The sequence below is a fragment of the Panthera pardus genome, unplaced genomic scaffold (assembly GCF_024362965.1).
Source record: "Panthera pardus isolate Hobbes unplaced genomic scaffold, ASM2436296v1 HiC_scaffold_8, whole genome shotgun sequence".
In the NCBI taxonomy this organism is placed as follows: Eukaryota; Metazoa; Chordata; class Mammalia; order Carnivora; family Felidae; genus Panthera; species Panthera pardus.
Window position 1 is genome coordinate 120,485,379 of NW_026527013.1, and position 27,376 is coordinate 120,512,754.

The following is a 27,376-nucleotide window of genomic DNA, read 5'->3' on the forward strand; positions in this document are numbered from 1 at the left end:
TATTAGGGTAGTGACTTGGGCTTTTGGCAGATGTTAAGGTTCTTAAACACAGACTAATATTCTTTTTTCCTGGAATATTCTAAATTTCTTTTGGCCTTTCCAAAAGGCCAAAACGTCAAGATTTACTTGCATGACTAGTTTAAAGTCAAGCTCTGCTAGAATTACCTAAAGAATATACAATAAGTAGAAATCCTTTTGTGACTAAGTGATTTGGTGTCATTTGTCTTTTTGAAATTGCTGGCGTGAGTATGGAATCATAAAAAGCAATTTCCAAAAAGGGAAATAAAACTGCGTACTATTACTTCAAATTGTTCTCCCTTCTATGCAGCTTTACTTTCTCTCTCTCTTGCTGTAGAATAATATATTTTGGGAAGTTTCTTGGTTTTTTTTTTTTTTTAATGCAAAAGTGAGTTGTAGAACTGAGGTTTCTAGCATTCATGACCAGAACCAGCTTTTTTCCTTGATCGGCCAAGTATAGATGATAATGACCAAGCTCAAATTGCGATAACACCTGATTTTACCTGCTAGTGAATTGTATTCACTTTGTAAATATCACTTTAAATGCCCCGTTTTCTCTAGTTTGGGCTGTCCCTAAATATCTGCCCATTTTACTTGCTTGTACCTTTATTTGTCAAAATTGTTCTTTTCAGTCTACAAAAGCATTTCACTTTCTCATTATGCTTTTAAAATTTTGATTCACCATACCTGGGCTTTACAGTCTTATAGTCTTGTAGCTTGAGGCATTTATCTTGTCTTAGTCGTATCTGGAAGATCTTAACAAGCCATATTGATTGACCATGTCATTCTCAACTAAGTCCATTTAGAATCTGATTTAAAGTAAACTCAGGAGGTTTTCTACTATTCTACAATCCTCCCCCTTTTCTTATTTTACTCATTGAAAATAAATGTTTTTAAACATATGTGTATTTGGGGGAACATTAAAACTCTACTGACTCAAGACATTTAGACAAGGTACGTCTCTAACATAATGAGATTGATTCTACAAGCCACAAACAAAAATCAATCCCATTACCTTTTAATTGGCTTAATGTGTAGTGATCAGAAAGCTGTTTCTTCCCTGGTAAGAAATATTTCTGTTCTTCTCATCCTAGACTTTCTCCATTGGTCTCCTTTTTTTCCCCTTCATATTGACGCAACCTAGAATAAAGGGCATTTCTCATCCTTATTTCTCCTAAGCTTTTAGTTCACTCTGTAATGCAGTCAGGCTCTTTTCTTGATATGATTCCATCTTGAGTTTGACTTGCTTTGGTTATAGACCGACCTACTGCAGTAAAGGGGCAAAGCTTTTTAATAAAACCAATGTTAGGGGCGCCTGGGTGGTGCAGCTGGTTGAACGTCCGACTTCAGCTCAGGTCGCAGTTGATGATTTCAGGTTGATGATCTCGCAATTGATGATTTCAAGCCCCGCGTCAGGCTCTGTGCTGAGGGCTCAGAGCCTGGAGCCTCCTTCAGATTCTGTGTCTCCCTCTCTCTCTCCGCCCTGCCCCTGCTCATGCTCTGTCTCAAAAATAAATAAAATATTAAAAAAAAAAAGTTAGAAAAAATTTTAGATAGGTGAGTTTTATTTTTTCTAAATACACAACCAAAAATTTGGAGCTTTTTTTTTTTTTTAAAGTTCTTATTGACAAGCACTGCCATCTACCAAAATACATAACCCTCCAAAAAAGAAGTCACTCTCTTTAGACTACTTTGAACTGCTTCTAATGTATTGCAGACCCTGCATGTTTGGACCTATAAATATTTAGTCATTTGCAAGGTGATATCACGAACAGAGGATAAGGGACTCCTGCTACAGAATGCAGAGGCTCAGGGGCTCCGAGCCGAGAGGACAGGTGGACTGGACTGGAGAGAGCCATCAAAGAACAGTTATCTATGCCGAAGCATAAATTGAGGCAAAGGCGGAAGGTCTCTTCTTAAAACCAAACAAGGAAGGTAAAGGGGAGATTAAACAGTGATTGATAATAAAGTAGCATTTCTTGAGAAGCTCCCTTGATCTCTCCGGGTGATTTTTATTTCTGAGAGTCAAACTTGAATGTGTGGATTCCTTAATGCAATTACTTGAGACGACCTTGTGTAATTAGTTGTTTTTAGGAAAACAGAAGATAGGGCCAAGCAATCTGTGTTTTAACGACGCCGATAGCGTCATGGGGTACAACACATGCTCTGTTACCCTTACCTAATCCGTGACAGCCGTAAGAACCCAAGATACGTCACTCGTTGATGAGAGGTGGGAGGGGGGCGGGCCAGACTGCAGCAGAGTGGTTATGCCAAAGTGCTGGATTTCGTAGGGCCAACCTTACACACCCGAACAGGAAGTAGATGTCTCGCCTCCTCAGTAGCTGGTGCCCAGTGTGCCTGCTTTGTGACTCAGAGGTCAGGTCCCGCAAGAGTTCAGTTGTGGCCAGAGTTATCCGAGAAGGAGAGCAGGTACAAAGCACTGAGTGCCCCAGTAAGGTTTTACAGACAAGCTTTGCATTTACTCACCTGGTTAAACGTTAACTGAGAAATAATGCTGAGAAAAGTGAAGCCACACTTCGCCCTGGGCAAGCCTAATCTCCTCAGGGAGTGTGGCCCGGCTGGCCAACCAGTGAGACGTTTGAAAACAGGTCTGTAACCTTGACTCTCCTTGCCGTCAGAAAAATGTGGGTGGTATGGTTTCAGACCATCCCTATTTTAAAAGGTCCGCCCTCAATGATGTTGCCCATTTATTTACTTCTTGTCCGTCTTTTCATTGCAAGCGATAGAAGGAACACACTCGGAGTGCCTGCTGTGCCCGGAGCACTGGGTTCGAGTTTTACCCATGTTATGCCTCACAGCAGTCCCGTGGGGATTGTTACCCTCTCTCACTTTACAAGAGGAAATGAGACAAACAGCGCAGGAGGGACAGAGTCTGAATCAAACCCAGACCAAACCTAGGACTGGGCTTCTAAGCCGGTGATTCGCCACTGTGGTCCCAGGACCAGTGGCTCCAGCATCCCCTGGGAACTTTCAGAAGTGCGGATTCCCTGGCCCACCCCAGACTGGCTGAATCACAAACTTGAAGATAGGGCCAAGCAATCTGTGTTTTAACGAACGCTGATGTCGTCTTGACACACGCTCGAGTGTGAGTGTTCTCCTTCCCTCTGATTTCTTTGTCCTCCTCCCTTCCCTGCACTCTAAGATAGAAGCCTCAGGATGCCTGTCCCCTCATGATGCTTCCTGTTTGGCTTGCACTGTGCTAGACTCCTCATGAACTTCGAAGTAGATGCCAAGTCACCCCGTAGCCTTCTGTTTTTCATCCGGATGTACTTCCTCCTGGATGTTATTTCCCACCCTTTAAAAATATTTTGCTTTTGCCTTTCTTTGCTATGTCTAGCTTTTCTGTACCTGGAATGTTGCAGAGGCCAAATATGAATTCTTGTATGAGTATGGTCAAGTACTTAATTTAGCCTGCTTTCCTATTCCCACCCCACTGCCCGGTTTGTTATACTTCTTACTATTAGGTTTGTATTACAGGCAAAAATATTTAGAAGCCCTGGGTGACTCAGTCGGCTAAGCACCCGGCTTCAGCTCAGGTCATGATCTCACGGTTTGTGGGTTCAAGCCCCACATTGGGTTCTATGCTAACAGCTCGGAGCCTGGAGCTTGCTTTGGATTCTGTGTCTCCCTCTTTCTCTGCTCCTCCCCTGCTCATGCTCTGTCTCTCTCTGTCTCTCAAAAACTAAACGTTAAAAAATTTTAAAAATATTTAAGTCCCATTCTAAGATGCTTCATATTCATGTGTGTTCATATTCGGTACGTACTATTATGAGTTCCAGCTCTTTTTTAGATGTTTTCCTTATCTTGAGGAATATGCACACATCTTTGATAATGTGCTCTTTCTTTTAATGGCCATTTGCGTTAATAAAAATACCAAATCCATTATCATTATGTCAGGAATACTTTGAATTATATTATTCTGTTTCTGTATCCCAAGACAGTAGTCTCTCCATTCAGTGGATTATCTGTGTGCCTAATGAGCATTTCTCAATTCGGGTTTGTAGATGACTAATTTGCTAATGAAAGTCAGTCCAGCACTGGTACTCTCCTGGCTCCACCTCCTTGCCTCAATCTACCACTCCCCTCATCGTTTCCAGGCTGACGCTGAGCCATTGGTAATCAATCACCTTTGGCTGTGTTCTTTAACAAATCATAGTCTCACTTGACATTGGCTCTAAATACACAGCATCCCCCTGTCTTGTTGGACAGAATAGCAAGCTTTACTTTAGTGGTGGTATCTCTTCCCTCCTCCTTATTTACATAGTCAGTGTCATCTCCCCGTTCACTGTGGAAGGAAATTGAAGAGCCTTGGTGGAGCTGAACAAAGGCATATTGGTTGCCATCCAGCACCTTGTGTCCTTCTAGGTGATGACACATCGATTGTTCGATGAATCGTTCTCACATCTCCCTGAGTATTTCGACCAAGTCTGTAATTACACTTTTCTGGTCTGTCCCTTTGCTCTTGCTGTAGCCCTCAGGGTTCCATGACTTCTCAAAGACCATGCTTAACGATGCTTCAGCAATACCTTTCAATTCAGGGACGCAGATCAGACCCCTTAGTGTTTTAGTCTTCTGAGTTGTTTAACTGAATAATTGAACCATTTTCTGCCTTAGCTCTTTTTGATTTTAAGTTGGCATCAGTCTCTCATAGATTAAAAATTAATGATTCTCTCTTCCCAGTACAGAAGAGTTGGAAGGGCACAAATACAAAGAGATGATCTGACCCACCATTAAACAAAAAGGCCTTTGAGCCACTGGCAAGCTCGGAGTTTTGAGCTAACTGTAAGTTGTTCTGACACCGAGTTTGAAGAATGGAGTTTAAAGAATGTTAATTTGTTAGTGTAGCATTGGTATTAGCAAACAATAGCCTGTCGACTGTTTTGGTAAATAAAGTTTTAATAGAACACAGCAATGCTCATTCCTTTCCATATTGTCTATGGCAACTTTCATGCTTCCATGACTAGTTGAGTACTTGAAACTGAGACTAGATGGTCCTCAACGCCTAAAGTACTTACCATCTAGCCTTGCCAGGAAACATTTGTCAACCCTTGGTCTTACACCAAAAGTAACTTGAAGAGTGAGTTAATAGATACAAAGCCCTTAACAGTGTCTGGCATTCATATATGGGAAGAATTGGTCTTTAATTTCTACCATCTCCCGAGCACTATACAGATGTTAGCAAAAAAGAGGGAATTTGAGTCCTGTTATTTGGGATGAATTTGATCCTGAGCCATTTTAAGAAACGTTTTGGCCTTCATATTTAACACGTGTAAATTGATAGACAAGGCCAAGGCAGAGACAATAAGCAGGTACTCTTTTACCAGCTTTCTCATGGCCACTTTTTTCCCCGCCAAGAAATGGGAGCCTGTTAGAAAAGAGGGCACGCTCCATAAGCAGGAAATTAAAGAGGTGTGTGGATTCTGTTGATCTCAGAATACTACCCGAACATGTCAACTAAATTCACTTTCTTTAATTCCAAGAATAACGCTGGTATTACCCTCCTATGAAAAGTTTATGTGTTATTGATTCTGATTAGTGACTTACGTGTTGACGCATTTGGGGTAAAGAGTGCTATGTCTGCAACTTACTATGAAATTCAGCCCCTAAAAATGTTGAATTAGTGGGCGGAGAGAGGGAAGAATGGATAGTTATGTCATAAAGCAAGTATAGCAAATATTATAAAATCTAGGTGGTGTGTATATGAGTGTTTGCTGTAAAAGGCTTTCAGTTTCTCTGTATGTATGAACATGTTCATAATAAAAGGTCAAGAAGAAAAAACAAAGATGGTCTGTACGAGAAGAGCAGGGGCAGGATGTGCTTCGGCTCAGGGAACAAAAACAATCTCTTGGGTGCACAGCCCTGAACAGCAGGAGAGCGTCTCATGTCAGAGCTGCTGGGGGACCATAAAGCTAGCTCAGGAATTTTTAACGTGGACTAATTTGTCAGGAAAAGGATTCAAAAGCAAGGACGATTATTAATAAGGCACTTTCACTCTTATTTATTACCATGTTGGGAATTATCTTAGGGGGATCGCCTGTTTCAGAAATGCTAAATTAGGTAATTTTTTAAAATAATAGGGAACAGGCTTCTGGATTTTATGGCATCATCACCGTATAGACAAATGAATACTAGAGCTGAAATCAGGGACTGGGTTTCAACCCTAAATCTGCTGTTGGCCCGGGGTAGGACTGTGACCAAGCTAATTTACCACTCCGAAGGGCAGCTTTCTTATCTATAAGAAGGAGCCAAAGATAGATATTCCACCTCCCTGTAGGAAGAACAAATGTTAAAAGCATTCTGAAGGCCACAGTGATCTCGCCAGACAATGAGTTCTCAGTTGGGGTCATATTGACTCCGAGGGGAAGGGGGGAACATCAGTTCTTAAGGGGACACAGTCTTTTTCAATGTGTAAAGCACAGATGCACATATAGAGCATAAACAGATATACAGTCTATCTGTAGTATTAAAATTTCATTTGGGAGAGATGATTAGGAAGAAAAAAAGCATGTAAAATGGCTCCAAAGAAAGATTATAATGCAGAAAAGATTGAGGACCTTTCACTAGACAATCTTTCATTTCTATCACCTCCCAAGTTCTGGCTGCCTTTCTTTTTCTTTAGGTAGATTAATTTTATTCATCGGTTGGAACACATGCATTTGAATACTTACACTGAATACTTATATTTAAATACTCTTACGTTTCTAGAAGGAGGGAGAAAAAAAGGAGAAGAAAGAGAATGATGGGTGTTCTTTGCCCTTTCCAAAGTATGTACAGGACCACTTAACCCAAATGCTATTCAGCTTTGAAGGAAAGAATTTACTAACAAGAATGAAGAATTAAATGGGTATACTCACCCAATCTTTTTCCCCCTAGAAATTTAATAGCAGCATTGAGTTTTCCCTTGATTCGATTCAGTTCTATTGGGTACTTCAAGCTTTTTTGAACCTAAGAGCTATTGGGAGAATTTAAAAAGAGTTCCAAGGAGAATAATGAAGATGAATTAAGGATTGGAAATAGGATCTGTTAGAAAAAGTTAGAAGAACAAGAATTATTTAGTGGAAGAACAAGCAATCAGGTGACATGGAGATGGCTTTTAGGAAACCTTATCCTATAGAGAATAGTCTCAGGTTCTCATCTGCACCAAAGGCCAATGGAGGGGAAGATGTATTTTGATGCAAGAAGAATATGAGATTAGATATTAACATAAAATTTCTATCTATGCTTAAGTCCCGAATTTTGTTTCTCTTTTATGGGATTTTTAAAAATATGATGCCTGTCTGTAGGAAGTATCAGGAGGATGGACAGATGGACCCATCGTGTTTGATTCTCCTGTGCTGGTGGGAGGCCAGCCATTCTGGCCAATATGGCTGACCTCCGTGGGGTTTGGCTTGATGGGAGGAAAGAGCCATTTTATGTGGAGCTGTGGCTTCAGGATGCCAAAGGATGAATAGCAAGCCCTAGCCAACAGTGCCAGGGCAGAGTCAGAGCAGTATACCTAATTGGGTTGTCCACACAAGGAGGGATCAAGGTGGGTGTTGGGGGCCAACACAGGAAGCCAAGAAATGAGTGCCAGGGAAGATGTAGCAAGGAAGACTGGGTCAAAATGAGCTGCTGGGAAGATGCTCGGGGCCAGTTGGAAAGGTGAGTGCTACCCATGGCTAGACTTTTGGGTGTTCTTGGAAGCCTACAGTGAGAGTAGGATCAAAATCCACATAGACTGGGTAAAAATCCATGTACAAGTCTTAAGAAGATATTGCAAGCTTCCGGGAAGGTATTCATTCTCTCCATGTTTTGGAACTGCTGCCCAAAGTTGTGCTTCCCAGTCCTGGAATGTGTCAGAACCCCCTGTGGAGCTTGGTAAACCTTACAGCTACCCTGGTTCCTGCCTTGGAGATTGGGATTTAATGGGAATATCACTTAGGATTCTGTTAAGAGCAATAGAAATCAACTTTGGCTAAATTTTGGGAAAAGAAAGAAAAGATGGGAGATGGAGGGTAGTTGGAAGGATATGAATCAATTACCTTAGTGGGGGAAAAAAAGCTGAACCAAGGGCTTTAGAAAGGGTATGTAAAGCAGGACATCTCCAGGGATCCGGGAAGCAGGACTGATGCAATTGTAGGCAATAGAGTGTGATGATTTAGGGCCCAAGCTCCAGGATAATACAGTCTGCTTTTACACTCTGCTTCTCTGTGCCTCAATTCACCCTTTGGAAATGGGTGTAATAGATCTTACCTACTGGGTAGTCATGAGGATTGAATGGGTTAAATATATGTAAAGACAGTGCTTAGGACAATGCCTGGCACATTGCAAGTTCTTAATAACTATTAGCAATTGTTACTCTTTATAGTACAAGATATGCTGTTGGGTACCAGGACAACAGAGAAAGACAGATGCCTTTCCCTCAAAAAGCTTACTTCTAGAGGTCATAAAGCCCACAATCCCAATTCCACTAAAATTATGGCCCTAAATCAGGCCTTTAGTTCAGAGGGAGGATAAGAAATAATACCTAAGCTGGTTTGAGGCAGTCAGGAAAGATTTTCCTGAGATGGCAGCATTTACCTCTTACTTACTTATATTTTTTAAGTATTTATTTATTTTTGAGACAATGCGAGAGACAGAGTGCAAGCAGCGGAGGGGCAGACAGAGGGAGACACAGAATCTGAAGCAGGTTCCAGGCTCTGAGCTGTGGACACAGAGCCCGACGCGGGGCTCGAACTCACAAACCGTGAGATCACGACCCGAGGCAAAGTCAGACGCTTAACTGACTGAGCCACTCAGGCACCCCTATTTATGTATGTGTTTTTATTGAACTATAGTTAATATACTATGTTACATTAGTTTCAAGTGTCCAACGTAGTGATTCGAGAAGTTGATCCATTATGCTGTGTTCACCACAAATGTAGCTACCCTCTGTCACCATACCACACTGTTAAAATACCACTGATGATTCCCTCTGCTATACCTTTTATCTCTGTGATTTATTCATTTCATAACTAGAAGCCTGTATCTCCTACCCCCCCCCCACACCCATTTTGCCCATCCCTCCACCCTCCTGCTCTGGCGACGACCGGTTTATTCTCTGTATTTATGGGTCTGTTTCTGCCTTCTGTTTGTTTGTTTATTCATTTGTTTTGTTTTTTAGATTCTACATGTAAGTGAAATCATATTGTGTCTTTCTCTGACTTATTTCACTTAGCAAAATACCCTCCAGGTCCATCCATATTGTCACGAATGGCAAGATCCCATTCTTTCTTATGACTGAGTCATATTCCATTGTGTATATATAATATATATAACAAAAAAATAATAAGCATTGGTAAGGGTGTGGAGAAAAAGGAATTCTTGTCCACTGTTGGTGGGAATGCAAGCTGGTGCAGCCACTGTGGAAAACAGTACGGAGGTTCCTCAAAAAATTAAAACTAGAATTGCCATGTGACCCGGTAATTCCACTATTGGGTATTTCCCCAAAGAATACAAAACACTAATTCAAGAAGATACATGCACCCCTATGTTTATTGCAGCATTATTTACAGTAGCCAAAATGGAAGCAAGCCAAGTGTCCATCAATAGATGAATGGATAAAGAAGAGGCAGTAGCTATACACAGTGGAATATTACTCAGCCATAAAGAATGAAACCCTACCATTTGCAACAACATGGGTGGACCTGGAGGGTATCCTGCTAAGTGAAATAAGCGGAGAAAGACACATACCGTATGAGTTCACTCATATGTGGAACTTAAACAAAACAAGCGGAAAATCCAGACTCTAAATATAGGGAACCGATAGCTATCAGAGGCAGGTGGATGGTGACATGGGTGAATTAGGTGAAGAGGATCAAGGGTACACTCATTGTGATGAGAGCACTGAGTAGTGCATAGAATTATTGAATCACTATATTGTACACCTGACACTAATATAACACTGCATGTTAATTATACTTTAAATAAATTAATTAACAAATAGAAAATTTACCTCTTCTTTTTAAGTCATTGAGATTTTGCCAGGTTAAGGCATAGATGGGTCGGAGAGCAAGTATTAGAATTCCACGTGGAGGAAATCTCCGGTCCAAAGAATGACCAGGATGTATGACTAACCCAGATGTGTTTCAGAAACTGTAGGTATCTCTGTGGTAGGGACATAAAGAATTGGGGAATAAGGATGTTCAGGGCAAGAGTATGTGTGATGGTAGGGACATAGTCTGGATACACAAGCAAGACCGTCCTAGGAAAATCCTGTATGCCATTCATTTATTCATTGAACAAGTATTTATTGAGCACCTACTCTGTGCCAGCTCTGTTCTAGGCTCTGGGGATAACAGTAATAAGCAAAACACAAAAGTTTCTGGCCTTGTGTAGTTGCCATTTGAAAGGGAAAGATTGGCCAAACACACACACACACACACACACACACACACACACACACACACACAAGTAAGATACATAGTATCTCAGATGACGACAAATGGCATGGAAAAAATAAGCCAGAAAGGAGACATCGGGTATGCCAAGGTAAAGAGGTACCACTTCTAAGTAGGGTGGTCTGGGAAGGATGCGCTGAGTGGTATAGGTTTGACTACTAGGCATCAGGGAGCCAATGAAAAATTTTAAGCAGAGAACTTGACGAGATTTGCATTTTCTGACTTCAGATAGATTGGAAGGTTATACAAGTATAGACAGGAAAACCTATAAAAATATTAGTTGAGTGCTTTGGGTAAATAGACACTACAGTGGACATGGAAAGAAAGAGACGGCTTCAAGAGTAATTAAGGAATCACATACAATGGACAGGATTTAGAGGCAGAGTCCAAGTGGGATCGGGAGAGAGGAAGGAATCTGGGGTGACAATTTCTGGCTTGGACACTAGGCGGATGATACTCTGGTGGTACCATTCAGAGGGATGAAGGGTAAAGGAGGTTGGCCATCAGCTGTGATAGAAGCTCTTCTGGTAACAGCTCACACAGGTCTCCGGAATGGGCACTTTTAAGAGTTTAACGATTTGGGGGTCAACCTATCTATTTATGATAGCAGAATCAATGTTCTTCATGAGTGCGTCCCCTCTGTTGTCCCCTGGACAGTTTCCCTTGCTCTTGGTGTAAAAAAAAGAATATGGAATTTGGCATCAATCAGATGTTGGTTTGGATCTCCTCCCCATGCTTGTGTGTGATCTTCAAGTAATGTAACCATATGGGCCTTCCTCTCCTCATCTGCAAAAAGGGAATATTAATTGCTGTGTAACTTGCCTTTTGGGAAAAGAGCAGCACACATACTGAAGGTGCCTTTTAAGTATTGGAGCCTCCTCTGCTCCTCCTGAGCCCTGCCCTTATCTGGATTCTAAGTCAGTGTCACTAGATCTGAACCTAGAGAAAACCAGAACCAGGAACAAAGGGCTGATGTGCGAGGTGGGGTGTTTGAATGTGTGTGTGTCTGGGTGTAGTTGCCCTTTCGTTATTTTTCAAATCCAAATATAACTAATTTGGGCAATTCACCTTCTTCTTTCATTTATTTATTTTTAACTTTTTTAATGTTTATTTATTTTTGAGAAAGACAGAGACAGAATCCGAGTGGGTTAGGGGCAGAGAGAGAGGGAGACACAGAATCCAAAGCAGGCTCCAGGCTCCAAGCCGTCAGCACAGAGCCCGACGTGGGGCTCGAACTCACGAGCTATGAGATCATGACCTGAGCCAGAGTCGGACGCACAACCGACTGAGCCACCCAGGAGCCCCACACCTTCTCCTTTTATGAAGATGATTTTGTATGGTTGCTTCTGTAATGAAACCTAGGAAATCAGGACATCACTCAGGCACTGGACAGCCACTCAGGCAATGCTTAGGCTCCCCTGGGGCGGGAAGGTTCCTCTGTGACTTGGGGAGCCAGGTGTGGTGGAAATTTTGTTTCCAACCCAGTAATCAGAGCAGAGTTTCAAAACAACATGCTGTGAGGCATGAAATCCCATAGCAGTAAGGGATTTAAACATTAGTTCATATGTATGCATATCATGGATGGTTACTCCCAGTAATAACTTAAATTTTTCCTTTAGTGTTTTTCTTTTTTTTGTATTTCAGATTGTTTACAATTTTTTCAAGCGAGGCAAGGGGATTTCCTTATTAAAGTTTTGATATGTTAGTCTGTGCAGTGTGGTAGTTACCTGAGCTATTTCCCTGAGTAGTTGGAAGTATGTCTGCCTTTTCTTAAAAGCTACTTTTATAAATTATTATTGTTCTCATAAACAAATATTTCCTTTTATTTTTCCTTTTACTCTGTATTTAAAGTATTTATTGCTTGTTAGTATTTTGGTCCAAATTTTTTTTTTTGAAAAACCTTTCTTGGGCATGCACAAGAGGACAAAATTCTTTTTTTGTCTAAAAGAGGGTTTCTCAGGGGCGCCTGGGTGGCTCGGTTGGTTAAGCGTCCGACTTCAGCTTGGGTCATGATCTCACGGTCCGTGAGTTCGAGCCCCGCGTCGAACTTTGGATTCTGTGTCTCCCTCTCTCTCTGCCCCTCCCCTTCTCATGCTGTGTCTCTGTCTCAAAAATAAATAAAAACATTAAAAAATTAAAAAAATAATAAAAGAGGGTTTCTCAGCCTTGGCACCATAATATTTGGGGTGGGATAAATTCTTTGTTGTAGAGGGTCTGTCCTATGTGTTGCAGGATTTTACCAACATCCCTGGACTCTGCCCCACTATATTCAGTAGCACCTCCCCTCATGACAGTCAAAACTATCTCCAGACATCACCAAATATCCGCCGGGAAAAAACACACCCCCCACCCTCCCAATTGAGACCCACTGGTCTAAGAAAATTCTTTTACTTCTTCTTTGTTCTAATATTATCACTGATTTTTAAATCACAATTCCGGGGAAAATCTGAAGGAAAAAAAAAAGGAGGCAGAAAACAAATCCAACGAGTGGGAGCGGCTTTGGTCCTGAGCACCTCTAATCTGATACACAGTGTCTGTCTATAAATTAGCAGAATATTTACACCAAAGTTACTAAAGTGCCTGATTTGTGTCTAACTTCTAGAACTTTGCAAAGCCGTTTGGTAACCTTTTAAGGAGGTTTATTACAGAAAGACTCACCAGTAGGTGTTTTTATAATATATTATAATCAAGACAGGAAAGAATTTACCCCATCGGTGTCCCCATCTGAATTTTGAAAGCTTTAAAGTAATGCCGTAAGGAAAAATAAGGCCTTAGGGGTATGTGGGTGGCTCAGTTGGTTAAGTGTCTGATTCTTGATTCCAACGCAGGTCATGGTCTCACATTTTGTGAGATCAAGCCCCGCCTCAGACTCTGCACTGACAGCTTGGAGCCTACTTGGGATTCTCTCTCCCTCTCTTTCTGCCCCTCCCCTGCTTGCTCTCCCTGTCTTTCTCTCTCTGTCTCTGCCTCTGTCTCTCTCTCTCTCTCTCTCGGTCTCTCTCTCTCTCTCTCTCAAAATAAATAAACTTTAAAAAAAGAGGAAAAATAAAGCCTTAGATTCTAGATGAAAAGAAACAGGAGATTTTAAAGTTTCCTCAATTTTCATTCTATACTATGCACTTTGACTACAAGAAGATAAATTTCAGGACTTGCATTTTCTTTCTCTCCTTTTCAATAAAGAACTTTGATTTTTAATTAGAAGGGAATTATCTATATTTGTTTTTTTTTTTCTGGATAAAATTCCCTAATATCACCAATACGAATCCCCCCGTCAAAGTCTTTTCTCCTGAACTTGATCTGTATCTCAGAAAATTCAGCAGTCTAACTGCCTGTGTAGGAGGCTGCTAAATTGGGTTTTAAAATTATTTCTATTAAGTAAAAACTTAACATATACCAGCTGCTGAGGGATTATAAAAGCTTTGTTTTTTCAATAATTGGAAACCTTGTTTACAGAGGACTCACGATATTCTTTAAATGTCTTTGTGTTGAATATAAAAGAACTTGTGTTTATCTAGGGCAATGATAATCTGACTATAAAGCAAACTCATTTAAGGATTAGGCTTCCTGTCTCTCACTATGCAGCTGTCACCCTCCTGTTCTCTCAAGCTTTGCAAAATGCTGAGAATTACTCCTTCAAATTAGAGGAGTAAATTGGAAACTAAACCAGGTAGCTTGGAATCCATAAAATTTTAAATCACAGGGAAATAGTCGAGAGACTCAAAATATCATGACACTATCCCCCCAAATTCTCATTTGTTACCTCGTTGACAGAATTCAGTTCATTCCAAAGAGATTTTAGAGTGTTCAGTCCTGGCAAAGAAAAGTTAAGGACAATTCAGATAATCTCATATTTAACCCAAGTGTAGAACTGGGTGATAGCCAACAAAGGCATCGGCATTGGTTCATGTGTGGAGAATGGCTTCTTCTTCACGCTGGAGAAGCTGGGAATCGCAGTAGTTAAAGGTGTCTGTGCTGGGTGCGAAGGCACTGACCTCAGTCGAGTTGTTTAGTCGCTGTCTGCAAAATAATAGCACTCACTTACCTCATAGGGCTGCTTGGGGACAGAAATGAGATAAACACGTAGAACCCTCAGGACAGCTGCTGGCACAGAGTAGCCCCGCGACTGCATGTGAACCGCTTACCACGATGTTCCGAGCCCCACAATTTCTTACACGCATTATCTCATCTGAGCTTTATTAAAATCGCACATTTTTATAACTCCGGCTTTATTGAAAATTGAGGGAAATGAGATACAAAGAAGTTTAATAACCTCCTCAGGGTCACACTGCAATTGAATTGACACCAGGGCTCTGCCTTCATAATCTTTGCCTCATTCTTTCTGCAAACATTTCATGAGTACGGGCATATACTTTGCTCTCCAAACACTCACTATCAGGCTATTTGCTATAGCAACTTAGCAGAGTTAAGTTTTAGCCAAAATCATTCTCCTGGCTAAAAGCCTGCTGTAACAAGTTCTCACCTGCTACCATCAGATGAGAAGCATGGCCCCATCTCAAACTTTAATGTGTATGCGAGTCCCCTTCGAAATGCAGATTCTGCACTTCTAACAAGCTCCGAGGTGATGCCAATGCTACGGGTCCCCAGATCGCACTTGGAGTAGTGGCAGGGGAGCTAGAAGACAGAAGAGGGCTTCTCTCCTATGTCACTGTTCTGACCGACCTTGTGTTTAAGCACATTGGATCCATAACTCTCTCCACTTTTTCCTGAGGGTTTAGCCCTTTGGTGTTTCTTTAGACCAGACACCTGGGGGCATTACCAATTCAGGTCTCATCCAGATAGTATTTTTTTATTAATAGTATCTGCTCAGTATAGGATAATGAGGATTCTCTTCTATTCATCAGGGGACTGCACACAAATATACCTGTTAACTATGCCATTAAGGGTTAAACAATTATGTAATTGGGGGTTAAGTATTTTATACTAGGCAGAAATTCTTGGGACACCTGGGTGGCTCAGTTGGTTAAGCATGATCTTTGGCTGAGGCCATGATCTCCCAGTTCGTGAGTTCGAGCCTCGAGTCGGGCTCTGCGCTGACAGCTGAGAGCCTGGAGCCTGTTTCAGATTCTGTGTCTCCCTCTCTCTCTCTGCCCCTCCCCCACTCATTCATTTTCTCTCTCTCTCTCAAAAATAAATAAGCGTTAAAAAAAATTTAAAAAAAAGAAATTCTTTTTTTTTCAATATATGAAATTTATTGTCAAATTGGTTTCCATACAACACCCAGTGCTCATCCCAAAAGGTGCCCTCCTCAATACCCATCACCCACCCTCCCCTCCTTCCCACCCCCCATCAACCCTCAGTTCTCAGTTTTTAAGGGTCTCTTATGCTTTGGCTCTCTCCCACTCTAACCTCTTTAAAAAAAAAAGACATTCTTAAACAGATTCTTATATAGTTATTTACAGGCATTTTAGTAATATTGGAGAAATTGATATTTTTGAACTTTTTTTTCTATTTAAAATAATGGAATATAGGCTTTTGCTGTTTGAACCTCTGCCGCCCAACACAGTTTTAGGAGTAAATTAGATTCAGAGAATGCATGCCTGCGCTCATTCTGTGCCAGACGTGGAGCTAAATCCTGGGAATGCAATGATTATGAAGACCAAAATTGCTGCCTCAGAAACTCCTAGTCAGAGAAGAAATGGACAAGTAGCTATTTAAAATCTTATAAAAAGAGTTGTAAGAGCACAGAAAAGAATGAGCCTTGATCTAAGACTCTAGTTAATTACACTTGAATAAAAAATTTAAAAATAAATAATTAAAGGGGGGAAAAAAAAAGAGTGGGCCTAACTTTTCTTTCTGTGCAGGGAGGCCCTTTTAGTTAGTAGTCATTGAAGTGCTCTGGGTCCCAGACACTGCTGCCAACATAACTCATTTAATTATTACAACAGCTCAATGAGGCAGTTACTTTTATTATCATCTCCATTTTATTTTACTTATTTATTTTTTACATTTTATTTATTTCTGATAGAGAGAGACAGAGCACAAGTGGGGGAGGGGCAGAGAGAGACGGAGACACGGAATCCGCAACAGGCTCCAGGCTCCGAGCTGTCAGCCCCGAGCCTGACGCGGGGCTCGAACTGACAAACCGCGAGATCATGACTGAGCCGAAGTCGGACGGCCAACCGACTGAGCCACCCAGACGCCCCTATCATCTCCATTTTAAAGACAAGGAAACCAAGGGACAGAGAGATTCGAAACTTGCTTAGGGATACACGGATTTGGCGTCAAAGCCAAGCAGCCTGAGTCTAGAGCCTGCCCTTTCAACAGTCACGTGATCTGCCACTATTTTATTAGAAGCGAGTTCAAGATCTGAAATCAGAACGTATGAAAAACAATGGACATATGGCAGAGAGCAAATTATGGAACTACAAGTAATTTCATTTGATTGGAACATAGGATGAATGTGGGGTGATGAGACCATTCGGCAGGGAAGCCGGACCGGTCTGCATTGGCTGTAGATGAGTAGGAACACGGTCTGTACCGAGTATGGACAGGACTAGACAGGACTAAACCCATTTTCAATAGTCACAGTACTGGCAATAATTATATTTGAGGTGTGACCATAAAGTCATAAGATAGATTATTCTTTAAAGACATATATTATGTGAGTTCGTGAGTTCGAGCCCCACATCAGGCTCTGTGCTGACAGCTCAGAGCCTGGAGCCTGTTTCTGATTCTGTGTCTTCCTCTCTCTCTGCCCCTCCCCCACTCATATTCTCTCTCTCTCTCTCTCTCTCCCCCCCTCCCCAAAATAAATAAACGTTAAAAAATTTTTAAAAAAAGAGAAATTCTTATCAGATTCTTATATAGTTATTTAAAGGCATTTTAGTAATACTGGAGAAGCTGATATTTTTGAACAAATTTTTTTCTATTTAAAATAGAATCCATCATCTTGGGAATCTGTGCTTTTATTTCTGCCGAGTTCCCATTGCTCAGAGCATGTTGGGAATGTCTCCTAAAATACCTTCAGAACAAGGCACAGTGCAGATTTTATTATCTTAGGGTCATGCCTCATTTTTGTCTCAAATGTATTTCCTAGTTGGATCACTTCCCTTTTCGCTGAATGTGGCTCGGAGTAGTTACTTCTGCCTGTTTGCTGAAATAACATCTACTCTCAACTCAAAACACAAATATATAGTTTCTATAAGCTGGTGACTCTGACTTTGCTGTATGCGTAAATATCACCTGGGGGATTAATCAAATAACACATCGCAGCTCCCCCACCTTAGTTCTGGTTCAGTTGGTCTGAGATACCGATCAGGAATCTGTAATCTTTACGAAGCGTCCTGAAGTTTCTGTTTTGAATGACCAGACCACACTTTGATAAAGGCAGCTGTAAGGATAGTCAAGAGAAAGGTAGTAAAGTCTAAGTCACAAAAGAGGAATTCCAAAAGTGCTATGGTCAAGAGTGACATCGATGGCAAGTATTGCCCACCTTGGGGGACTCTTCTCCCATAGATGATGCGCATGTAGAATAAAATCTTCAATTGCATTTTTAAAAAGAATCAGCATGGTTCCACCACACATACTGAATTCACCTGAACTTCGGAAGGACCCATGTCATGTGTTTGCTTGTTCACAGATCATCTGCGTGTTCTTCTGTAAAGAGAGGCGTTCCTTTCTGAACCTGGTAGATCAGCTACGAATCCAGTATTTTAGGGTTCAGCAATATATCTACAAATTATCAGATTTTTGTTTTGTTTTGTTTTCCTAAAATGGTGAGCTTCTTTCTGCTTGGAGTTAGAACACTAACTAACTAATCTGGCATTGCAGATGCAATTTCTGTGAATCGTATCCTCAGTGCCCAGGTTCCCCAAGATGATGGGTTGTCCAACTCGAGTTCTTATCCTGAGATAATCAGTGGCAGGAATGCTCCAGAACCAACCTTCTTTCATGTTGGGATATGTTACATTTTTATCCCTTCCTGAATCCATGTGACTACCTCAATAAGCCCTCTATTTTTTTTTTTTAAGCAAGTTCTTGATTTCAACAAACCTAATTTTCAAAGAGAATGTGAGAAGAGCTTCTGAGCTGCTTTCCTTTTTTATTTATTAACTGTCTTCTCTCTCATTCGCTGAAAAGAATCTCGTACAATTGGAAACTGAAATTCAGGTGCTACGTCTTTCTTAATAAATCCACGTTTCACGAGTCAGATCTGATTCCATCGATGGCTGACACAGAGCCGCACCTGGGGACTGAACCAGGCTTCTTCAGGCGTTACTGGGTCACAGTGTAGACGTTACTAGTCTATCTAGTCAGCGCCTTTATTCCTGGGAGTCCTGACATCCAGCTGACTAGTTTTGTCTGGATCTGAGGACCCAGTATTATCCACCTTGAAAACATGTGGATGTTCTATGATTTTCCCAGGGCCATTTCACTTAATTTAAGCTCTTGACTGGTTAAAAGCTTAGTGAAGTGTGGAGAGAGAGAGACTATGTTTAGACTCCTGTGAGCAAAAAGTTTAGGAAGAGAAGTTTTTCTTTGTTGTGCTTTTTTTTTGTAAATCCCAGCTGCTCTCTCTCTCGTTAACATTAATAAGGCCAGCTCTATTTTCTGTAAGAAAGGCAGAGACGACAAAGGGATCCAAGATTGAATCAGATTGCTATCAAAACAGCCCCTACCGGAGGCAGTGATCAGATGAATGACCACATCCTCTCTCTTGGCTGCCTCGGACCTCTCCACCTTTCCTTTCTTCCTATAGGGTTGCCAGATTTAGGGGGAAAAAAAAAGAAATAAAAACGGAATGCCTAGTTAAATTTGAACTTCAGATAAGCAAAGAGTAATGTTTTAGTATACATCCCGTGCAATATTTGGGACCTATTCCGTGGCTCGATTCCATGTGTGGTCTGTCCCTCACAAATCAGTGCTCTTGTATATTCTCGTGGTTCCCATAAGCGGATCTGTCCCTCATTTAGGTCAACCTGTCCTCTAACAGGCAGAATCTTATTTGGTATCCCGCAAGGCACCGTAAAGACTGACTTTTGTATTTGGGGGCCTATGGTAGATTTCCCACGTGTTTCCTCCTGCCACAAGAGCAGAACACTCCCGAGCTCCTCAGACCTTTCCTCTCCACACTTTTGAGGTTATTGTTTCATGAACAATGCAGGGCTGAGCACAGAACCCTGAGCATAATAAGCGTGCCATGTATTTTTATGATTGACGAGTGAACCGAAAGCAATTTGTTATCTTCTCAGGAGTCAAATTTGACACTCATGAACTACTTACTTACATGCCAGGAGTTAGCGGTAGGCTCTATCTTCCATGCTGTCCATCCTGAAAGTTAGATGAATTATTCTTCCCTTTCTGGGAGATAAGAGACGAGAACTGGAGGGTCGGGCTGGGAGATAACCCCAGATTTGCAAATGTCTATTATGGCACAGCCAAAAGGATGGAAATAAAGCTGTCCTTAGACATAGGGAGTCATTTCAAAGGAATGGAAAATTGACTCTCAAAGATCGGAGAGATATCTTGCCCGTTGTATATTATTTCCTTCCATTGATTTTTCTAGTCTAAATTTCTTCTATGGCATGTTGGTGTTGCAGATACCTAGGTACAGGATCATAAAAGTAAGAAAGAACTTTGAAAGCTAATAGAATGATATAAATGACAACATATTCAACTCCTATCAAAAAGCTTCCCAGCATGTAGAGTAATGGTACACATCCGATAACAAGGTGCCTTTTACACACTTTGTGCTTCTGTTAATGATATTATTTAGATCTTCCTTTGTAAATAACACAGAGCAGACTTCAAACCTTGAATGTTAAGAGTTATGAACGCCCCCTCTTGGTTCAGTGCTTTTCAAGTGTGAAATGCACAGAAGAGTGAGCATATGTTTAGACGTGTCTAGATGATGAGTTTTATACCAGTGAGGCTTGTCCGAGGCAGGCTTGTGAATGTGGTCCTCAACTCTCCCTTTCTGAACCTTTTCCTCTGCTCTATGGCTCCTGACTGCCCACTCAAATCCCCCTGCATCCTTTGGAGAGTGAAGGGAGGCCAAGAAACTGCCCAGGACCCTGAAATCCCTCCACTGTGCCGGTGAGCCCTGCTGAAAAAACTGCCCATCTGATTGTGGACAGAAATGACAGCAAATGAAATGGCTGCCAGACTCACACTCACATTCTCCTCTAGTAAATAAACATAAACTTGCTGTCATAACCATCAGCGAAAATCCATGACTTAATGTGGCTCTACTCTATTTTCAGTGTCCCTGGAGTTAGATTAGGAGAACAAAAGCTGAGCGTGAGAATTCATGTTAATTTCTTACCAATTCTAACACCACGAACATAAGAAAACAAAGTTCTCAAGAAAGTAGATTATCGTATACATATGTGCTAAAAACCAAACGAGATGATCCAACAGCTAAAAATGTGATTGCAGAATGTTTTCTGGGATGCTTATGATGTTTAGTTAAGCCGTAAATGTTGTCCTCTGTATCTTGCCTCTGGTGTCAAGTGCATTTCAGACCATTAGCCATTTGTTTAAAAATAAAGAGTATCGATTTGATCTGGAAAGAGACCAAATTATTTTTAAATACAGGTACGCTTCTTATTTTTATTATGACTACGTAATGAAACAATTGGATGAAGATTGAACTAAATGCTTGCGTTTTATGCATTTTCTTTTTCCGGATGATGCCTTGTAATATCTTTATAAAGTTCTTAATATTTCCCTTTGTTTCCTTTGAAAATTCCTTTATTGGGTGGTTGAGTTTAGGTGGGGAATGAGCTTAATGATTAGAGAAATATGATGATTCTACATCATTCCTATCCAAGATAGAGGAATGCACTGGTTAACTCTGTGGTCTCACGGATCTCTGATTTGAGGAGTAAAAACTGTAATAAAGTTACTATCAGGATTAGCTACGTTCGTGTGAACAGCATTTTTATCTATCTGATTTGAATTCGAATGCATTATTAATATTTTTCTTCTTTTTAATGTAGGTGGAGAACAGACCAAAATATTATGGAAGAGAGTATGTATCATGCTATTCTTTGTTTTAATAATGTAATAAGTGTCGTTTCGTGTGTCATTGAAATATTAAATATTAAAAATCTTCTAATATGTGGTCTTCATCATCAAATGTCCATTGTGCAAGTGTTTAATAATAAGGATAAATGCAATCAGGCCCCTTTGTATTGAATTTTCTTTTTTTATTAAAAAAAATTTTTTTATAACGTTTATTTATTTTTGAGACCGAGAGAGACAGAGCATGAACAGGGGAGGGGCAGAGAGAGAGGGAGACACAGAATCTGAAATGGGCACCAGGCTCTGAACTGTCAGCACAGAGCCCGACGCGGGGCTCGAACTCACAGACCGCGAGATCATGACCTGAGCCAAAGTTGGACGCTTAACCGACTGAGCCACCCAGGCGCCCCTGTATTGAATTTTCTTTATAAGACTCAGGTGCTTGGCTGCCATTAACGTGGGAGGGACAGTATCTCCTGCTATAGTTCTCGCCAGTAAAGCAGCCACTGAGTTTCTGGCAAGTATTTGAAACGTAAGGCAGCATTTTCCATGACTGAGGCTCTGTTCGTATTTTATTTCATTTTCTACCTTGGTACTGCATAAACATTTAGAGTGTCAGAGATTGTAAACTGCGTAGCTGAATTCTTTATTTTCATGTACCTCAGTAAAGGCAGCCTGGAAAAGTCACCTCATTTCCCTGTGGTCTCATAAAACCACAATGATGATTTCTCTGGACTTGGATGTATTAGCCAAATTGCCTCAATCCCATAATGATTATTTCCTCCCATCTCCCTCTTACTTTCAACTCGTGTTGTTTCCTTTTCTCAGAAGCCTACCGGAGACCAAATAGGCATGCCATAAAAAGAATTCTCAGTCTCAGGCTGCGGCGTATGGAGCAGCTTATAAAGCACAGACAGAGCAGCCCACGCGGGGGGTCAGGTGCACAGCTCGCTTGCTTCCCACGTCCAACCCGGAGGCCTTAGGAGCCGCAGTCTCTTTAGGAGGTCAAGTCCACCTCCCAAGCTCTCCTGACCAATCCAAACCTTCTTCCTCTATCCCCTTCCCCATCGGGACCTCATCTTCATGATGGATGACCCTCTTACATGTCCCAGCCTGGCAGTCACTTCCTAATGGCCACGACTGCATTTCTGAGCCTTACTTCCCAGCCTTGGGAATTCAACCAGCACCCTCGGCTCCCCGCCGGGGAGCACCGGCCTCTGCTCGCACATCCCCACATCCCTAACATCTAACCTAGTTAGTTGTAGGATGGCTCCTTACTTCAGTATACTGATTTGGATTTCTCAAATGGGACACTTTTGCATGTGAATTGCAAAAGGACCTCTGTTGTGCATTTTCTGTATCGCGTAACACTTTTGTTGGATGACCTTTTAGTTACTGTTTTCCAATCCCCAATCCACAAAAACTACGTAGTGAGAGGACAGCAAAGAAACATTCTCTTGACCACAAAAGAAAAAAAGAAGACTTTTGTATTAGAGGGAAATTAGCTTTAAAACTTCAGATTCCGTGTTTCCCTTTCCCTTTTAAAAATAAAAGGTTTTCGTTCCATTCGAAAAGTAATATATGCTCTCTTCAGGAAACATATATGCATTTTTGTTTCCTACTAGGAATCACAAACTGTTGACAACAGATACCTTGACGGAAAGAGTTTATACTCAGGACTGTTTACATGTTTACCTCTTTTAACTTTTGAATTGCCTCCCTGTGCATAAGCATTTTATTCTTAAAACATGGATAACTTAACATCCGCTAATTTGGGAAAATTAGAAAATATATAGCTATGAAAGGTAGGGAACATTCACAACTCACCACCAGAGAAATCGCTGCTGACTTTCCCCTTCAGCTCATTCCTTTGGTGTTTTCCTGTGCACGCTTTCTTTCTGCAAAGAAGGGATCATAAGATATATACATCATGGATATTTTTAAACCCATGCGTCAAGGGCATGATGAGCCACAACCTAGATTCACAGAACTGTAATTTTCTTCTTTTGAACAATTGAATTCAACTTGGTTCTTGACACTTGACGTCTGCTGCCGGGCTATCGCCTCAACATGTCAAGGGAGTTAAGACTGCATTCAGGCTAACTGCCTGTTTGGGGTATCTCTTGCCCGCCAAGAGTGACCTGTGCCCTGCTCTGTGTGTGCCCCATCCTCTTGTAGTCATCGCCTCCCCTGCCCTGGCCCACCATCAGGTGATGTCCTGGATGTCCCAGGCTCATACCTCTCGGGGAACCAGCTTTTGTCCTTTCTGACTCCAGTGTCTTCTGATGCCCGATGCCCCTCCTGCCCCTTAGCATGTCCTTGTCACCACACACACACACACACACACACACACATTGTCTCTCTCTTGCACACATGGTCTCATATACACACATGCTCTCTCTCACACACACACTTTCTCTCATATACACGCTCATGCACACACGTTCTCTCATACGTACACATGCTCTCACACACACACTCTCATGCACACACATATACTCTCTCACACACACTCTCATATATACACACATGCTTTCTCACACATACACTGTCTTTCATACACACACATACACACTCATATACACACATGCCCTCTTTCTCTCACATACACACTCTTCCTCATGCACACACCCTCTCATGCCCACACACACCCATTCTCTCCTCCCACCTCTGTCTCTTATCGACACACTCACACACGTGCTCTTTGCACACACTTCCACTGGCCCAGCACCTGCAGGGTTCCTTCAGGTCTGTCAGCCCAGCTCAGACTGCACAGGAGCCGTTCCCACAAGGGTCACAGGGTTCAGTGGCCGCCCGCACAAAGCCCCAGACCCCTCTGCTCTGGCTCCAGGGTCCCCGGACACAGATCCGTCAGTTCCAATCCTGCATCTGAGCTCTGCCCCAGTTCCTCTGAGTCTCCCTCTTGCAAGAACTGGGGACGCTGGTCTCTTTGGGGGCAGTCAGGTTGCTTTTATGCCACATCCGTGCTCCTTTCAGAGAGGTGCTGCTCCAGGGTCTCCACTTGTTGGCTCTTGGGATTTAAATTTAAAATTTCCAGGGGCGCCTGGGTGGCTCGGTCGGTTAAGCGTCCGACTTCAGCTCAGGTCATGATCTCACCGTCCGTGGGTTTGAGCCCCGCGACGGGCTCTGTGCTGACAGCTAGAGCCTGGAGGCTGCTTCGGATTCTGTGTCTCCCTCTCTCTCTGCCCCTCCCTCACCCTCACTCTGTCTCTCAAAAATGAATAAATGTTAAAAAAAATTTTAAAAAGTACAAAAGGCAAATAAATATTGAAATAGTTATCCCCCACCCCAAATATTATCATTCTACATTTCTCCTCACTTAATTTTCACAGTCCTGGGGAGCAAAGCCAAAACTTGTCTAGCCAACTTCCCCTTCCCCCCTCCCGACTCCAAGAAGGTGAAATAAGGATTCTCTGTGCAGAAAAATTTCTTCTCTAATTTATTCCCCCAAAGATCTTCAAGTTTGGGATTACCCAAATGGGAATAGCCTGGATCCCTAAGCACTGACCTCACCCCCCCAACCCAGCTCCCCCACTTTCCTATGATACATGGATTGATCAACTCTCTGATAAGTGATGGTGGGGGTTGTGGGGGAGGGGAAGCTGCCTTTACTTAAAGACAAGAGAGAAAGTGGTCCAGTGCCTGCCCCTGGCTCCCAGGAGTCACTGTCCACTCTGTGCATCTCAGACATCTGCCTCCAGAGCAGAGCCATCATTGGCCAAGCCTGCATTCTTTCTAGATACGCTGTGTTTTCTACATGCATGTGTATTACTTTTAAAATTAAAACTAATAATAAACGTTCTTTAAAAAGAAAAATACATACATTTTTGAAAACATATCCCTAGGCGATTGCTCTCAAAATTAAAAGAAATAGAAGAGTGTTGATTATAGTTGGCTATTATTTCCAGAGAATGAGTCTTTAAAATTAACAACACCCTGCACCTGAAGTGAGCAGGTTGATAATCGATAGTGTTCATTAGCAATCCAGACAATACATAGTTTCTGTGTTTGCACTGAGAGCTAAGTTGGTAATTGCCCTTTTGTTATTCCCCATGGTTAAAAAAGGAGCCGTCACCTGGCTTTTTGTTTTGACTTTAATTTTCAGCTTGAGAGCAAGACAGTAGCAGAAAGCCAGGGGGACTGGGTGTTTATTCCTTTGTTTTGCCTACCTGAATACTCCTTATATGTTTGGGTGCCTGCTGAGAAGTGGTTCCAAAGGCATCTTGAAGATATATGGTCGCTACTCCCCTCTTCCTCCAAGTCGGGGTCAGTGGGTTCTGCGTGGCCCCACCATCTTTTTTAGCCTCACTCTTTGTGGTGCATACTTTGTACGTGGTCAGTCGAGAACAAGGACGGTCTGTCTCTCCTCAGGTTTCATGGGATCATCTCCAGGGAGCAGGCAGACGAGCTTCTCGGAGGCGTGGAGGGCGCCTACATTCTTAGAGAAAGCCAACGCCAGCCAGGATGCTACACGTTAGCTCTAAGGTGAACTTGATCTCATCCATTGTTGCAGCTGCTTTATGAGTGACTTTATTTACTTTTCCCCGTTTTTTTTTTATTGCTGTAAAATATATGTAACATAAATTTTACCATCTGAGCCAGATTTAAGCGTACGATTCAGTGGCGTTAAGTACATTCTTAATGTTATGCAACCATCTCCGTTATTGCCTTTCCAGGACCTTTTCATCATCCCAAACAGAAATTCTGTACCCATTAACCTATCACTCCCCATTCCCCACTACTTATTTTTTATTTTTGCTTTGTTGACAGAGTATCAGTAGCATATGAGAGGCTCATACACTTCTTAGGCTACAGATGTTGTCAGTAGGATGGGCACAGAGGTTCTGTTTCTGCACACACAGTAAACTGGAAAACTATCTGGGAATTTAGTGCCCCTGTAGTCACTTCTGCCTGAAACTGAGCCAGCTGAGGGAGCGACACCCCTGCCTCAGTTAGTTCCCTGGAGCCCTTGTCATAAGTCTTCGCCTCACGTTGCGTATGTGCGTCTGGACCGACGTGGAGTTTGTCCATGGGGTTTTCTCAGGGATCACGTTGACCCATGGCTCCCATTGACTCCCAATGGCAGTCATGATGCTCTGTGCTAGCAAGCCGTGGGAGCTGAGTTCTCAGCAGCCTTTCACCACAACATCACAAGAACTGGAAAAAATCACAGTGCCCGAAAAACGTTGCATTTTCTGCACCTTTGTAAGCTCGATCCAATATGTGATGCCAGTTGATTCTTACGGCAATCCCATAAAGTTTGGGGAAAGCATCCAATTCCAGGATCGAATTGTCTTCTGGAAGTTCACTTATGACCTCTTTGGAATTGGGAAGACCTTTCTCCATAGCATGAATGGTATCATTTGGAAACACGTCCCAGCCAGCCCACAGTGGCGTATTCAGTGTGACATCTGAATATCGTGGCTGTGGAACACTTTCCAAGTTGCACCCAGGGAACATATCTTAGATGATGTCAATATAAGGAAGTACTTCAAAAGCTAGTAAGTGCCCGAGGTGTGCAAAGTATTTCCCTATCCCCCAGTCCCCCAGCTCTCCAGCAACAAGTGCTGGCAGCCCCAGTGGGGAACTAAGCAGGGGCTGTGCGATATAGGACCAAGGCCAAGAGGGGTCAGCCAGTACTAAAGGGGGAAGAACCTTATAGGTCCCTTATTGATCCCAGATCCCTAGGACCCTGGCAATGGCAGTTCCAGCGGGGAGCTTCACCCAACTCCCCTCACCTCCCTTCCGTGGCACTAACTATGGGGGGAAGTATGAGCTCCTCGACTGGTGGCGGTCAAAGATGTAATATAAAGGGCCCATCAAGGCCTTGCAGAGGCAATTGCCAGGTCATAGGGGAGGGGTAGAGGGGTGTGGCCAGTGTTCAACACGGAAGTTTGAAAGCAAAATATTTG

At 42.2% G+C, this 27,376-nt stretch overlaps 1 protein-coding gene across 2 annotated transcripts in view; it reads left to right on the forward strand.

The window, feature by feature from the left end:
* Positions 1–27,376, forward strand: part of CHN2 (chimerin 2) — a 300,454-nt gene that overhangs the window by 168,404 nt on the left and 104,674 nt on the right. For both annotated transcript variants that reach the window (XM_019443693.2, XM_019443694.2), the window contains exons 4-5: positions 21,419–21,450; positions 25,836–25,949. In XM_019443693.2, coding sequence (XP_019299238.2) covers positions 21,419–21,450; positions 25,836–25,949 — 146 coding nt within the window. The remainder of the gene's footprint in view (positions 1–21,418; positions 21,451–25,835; positions 25,950–27,376) is intronic.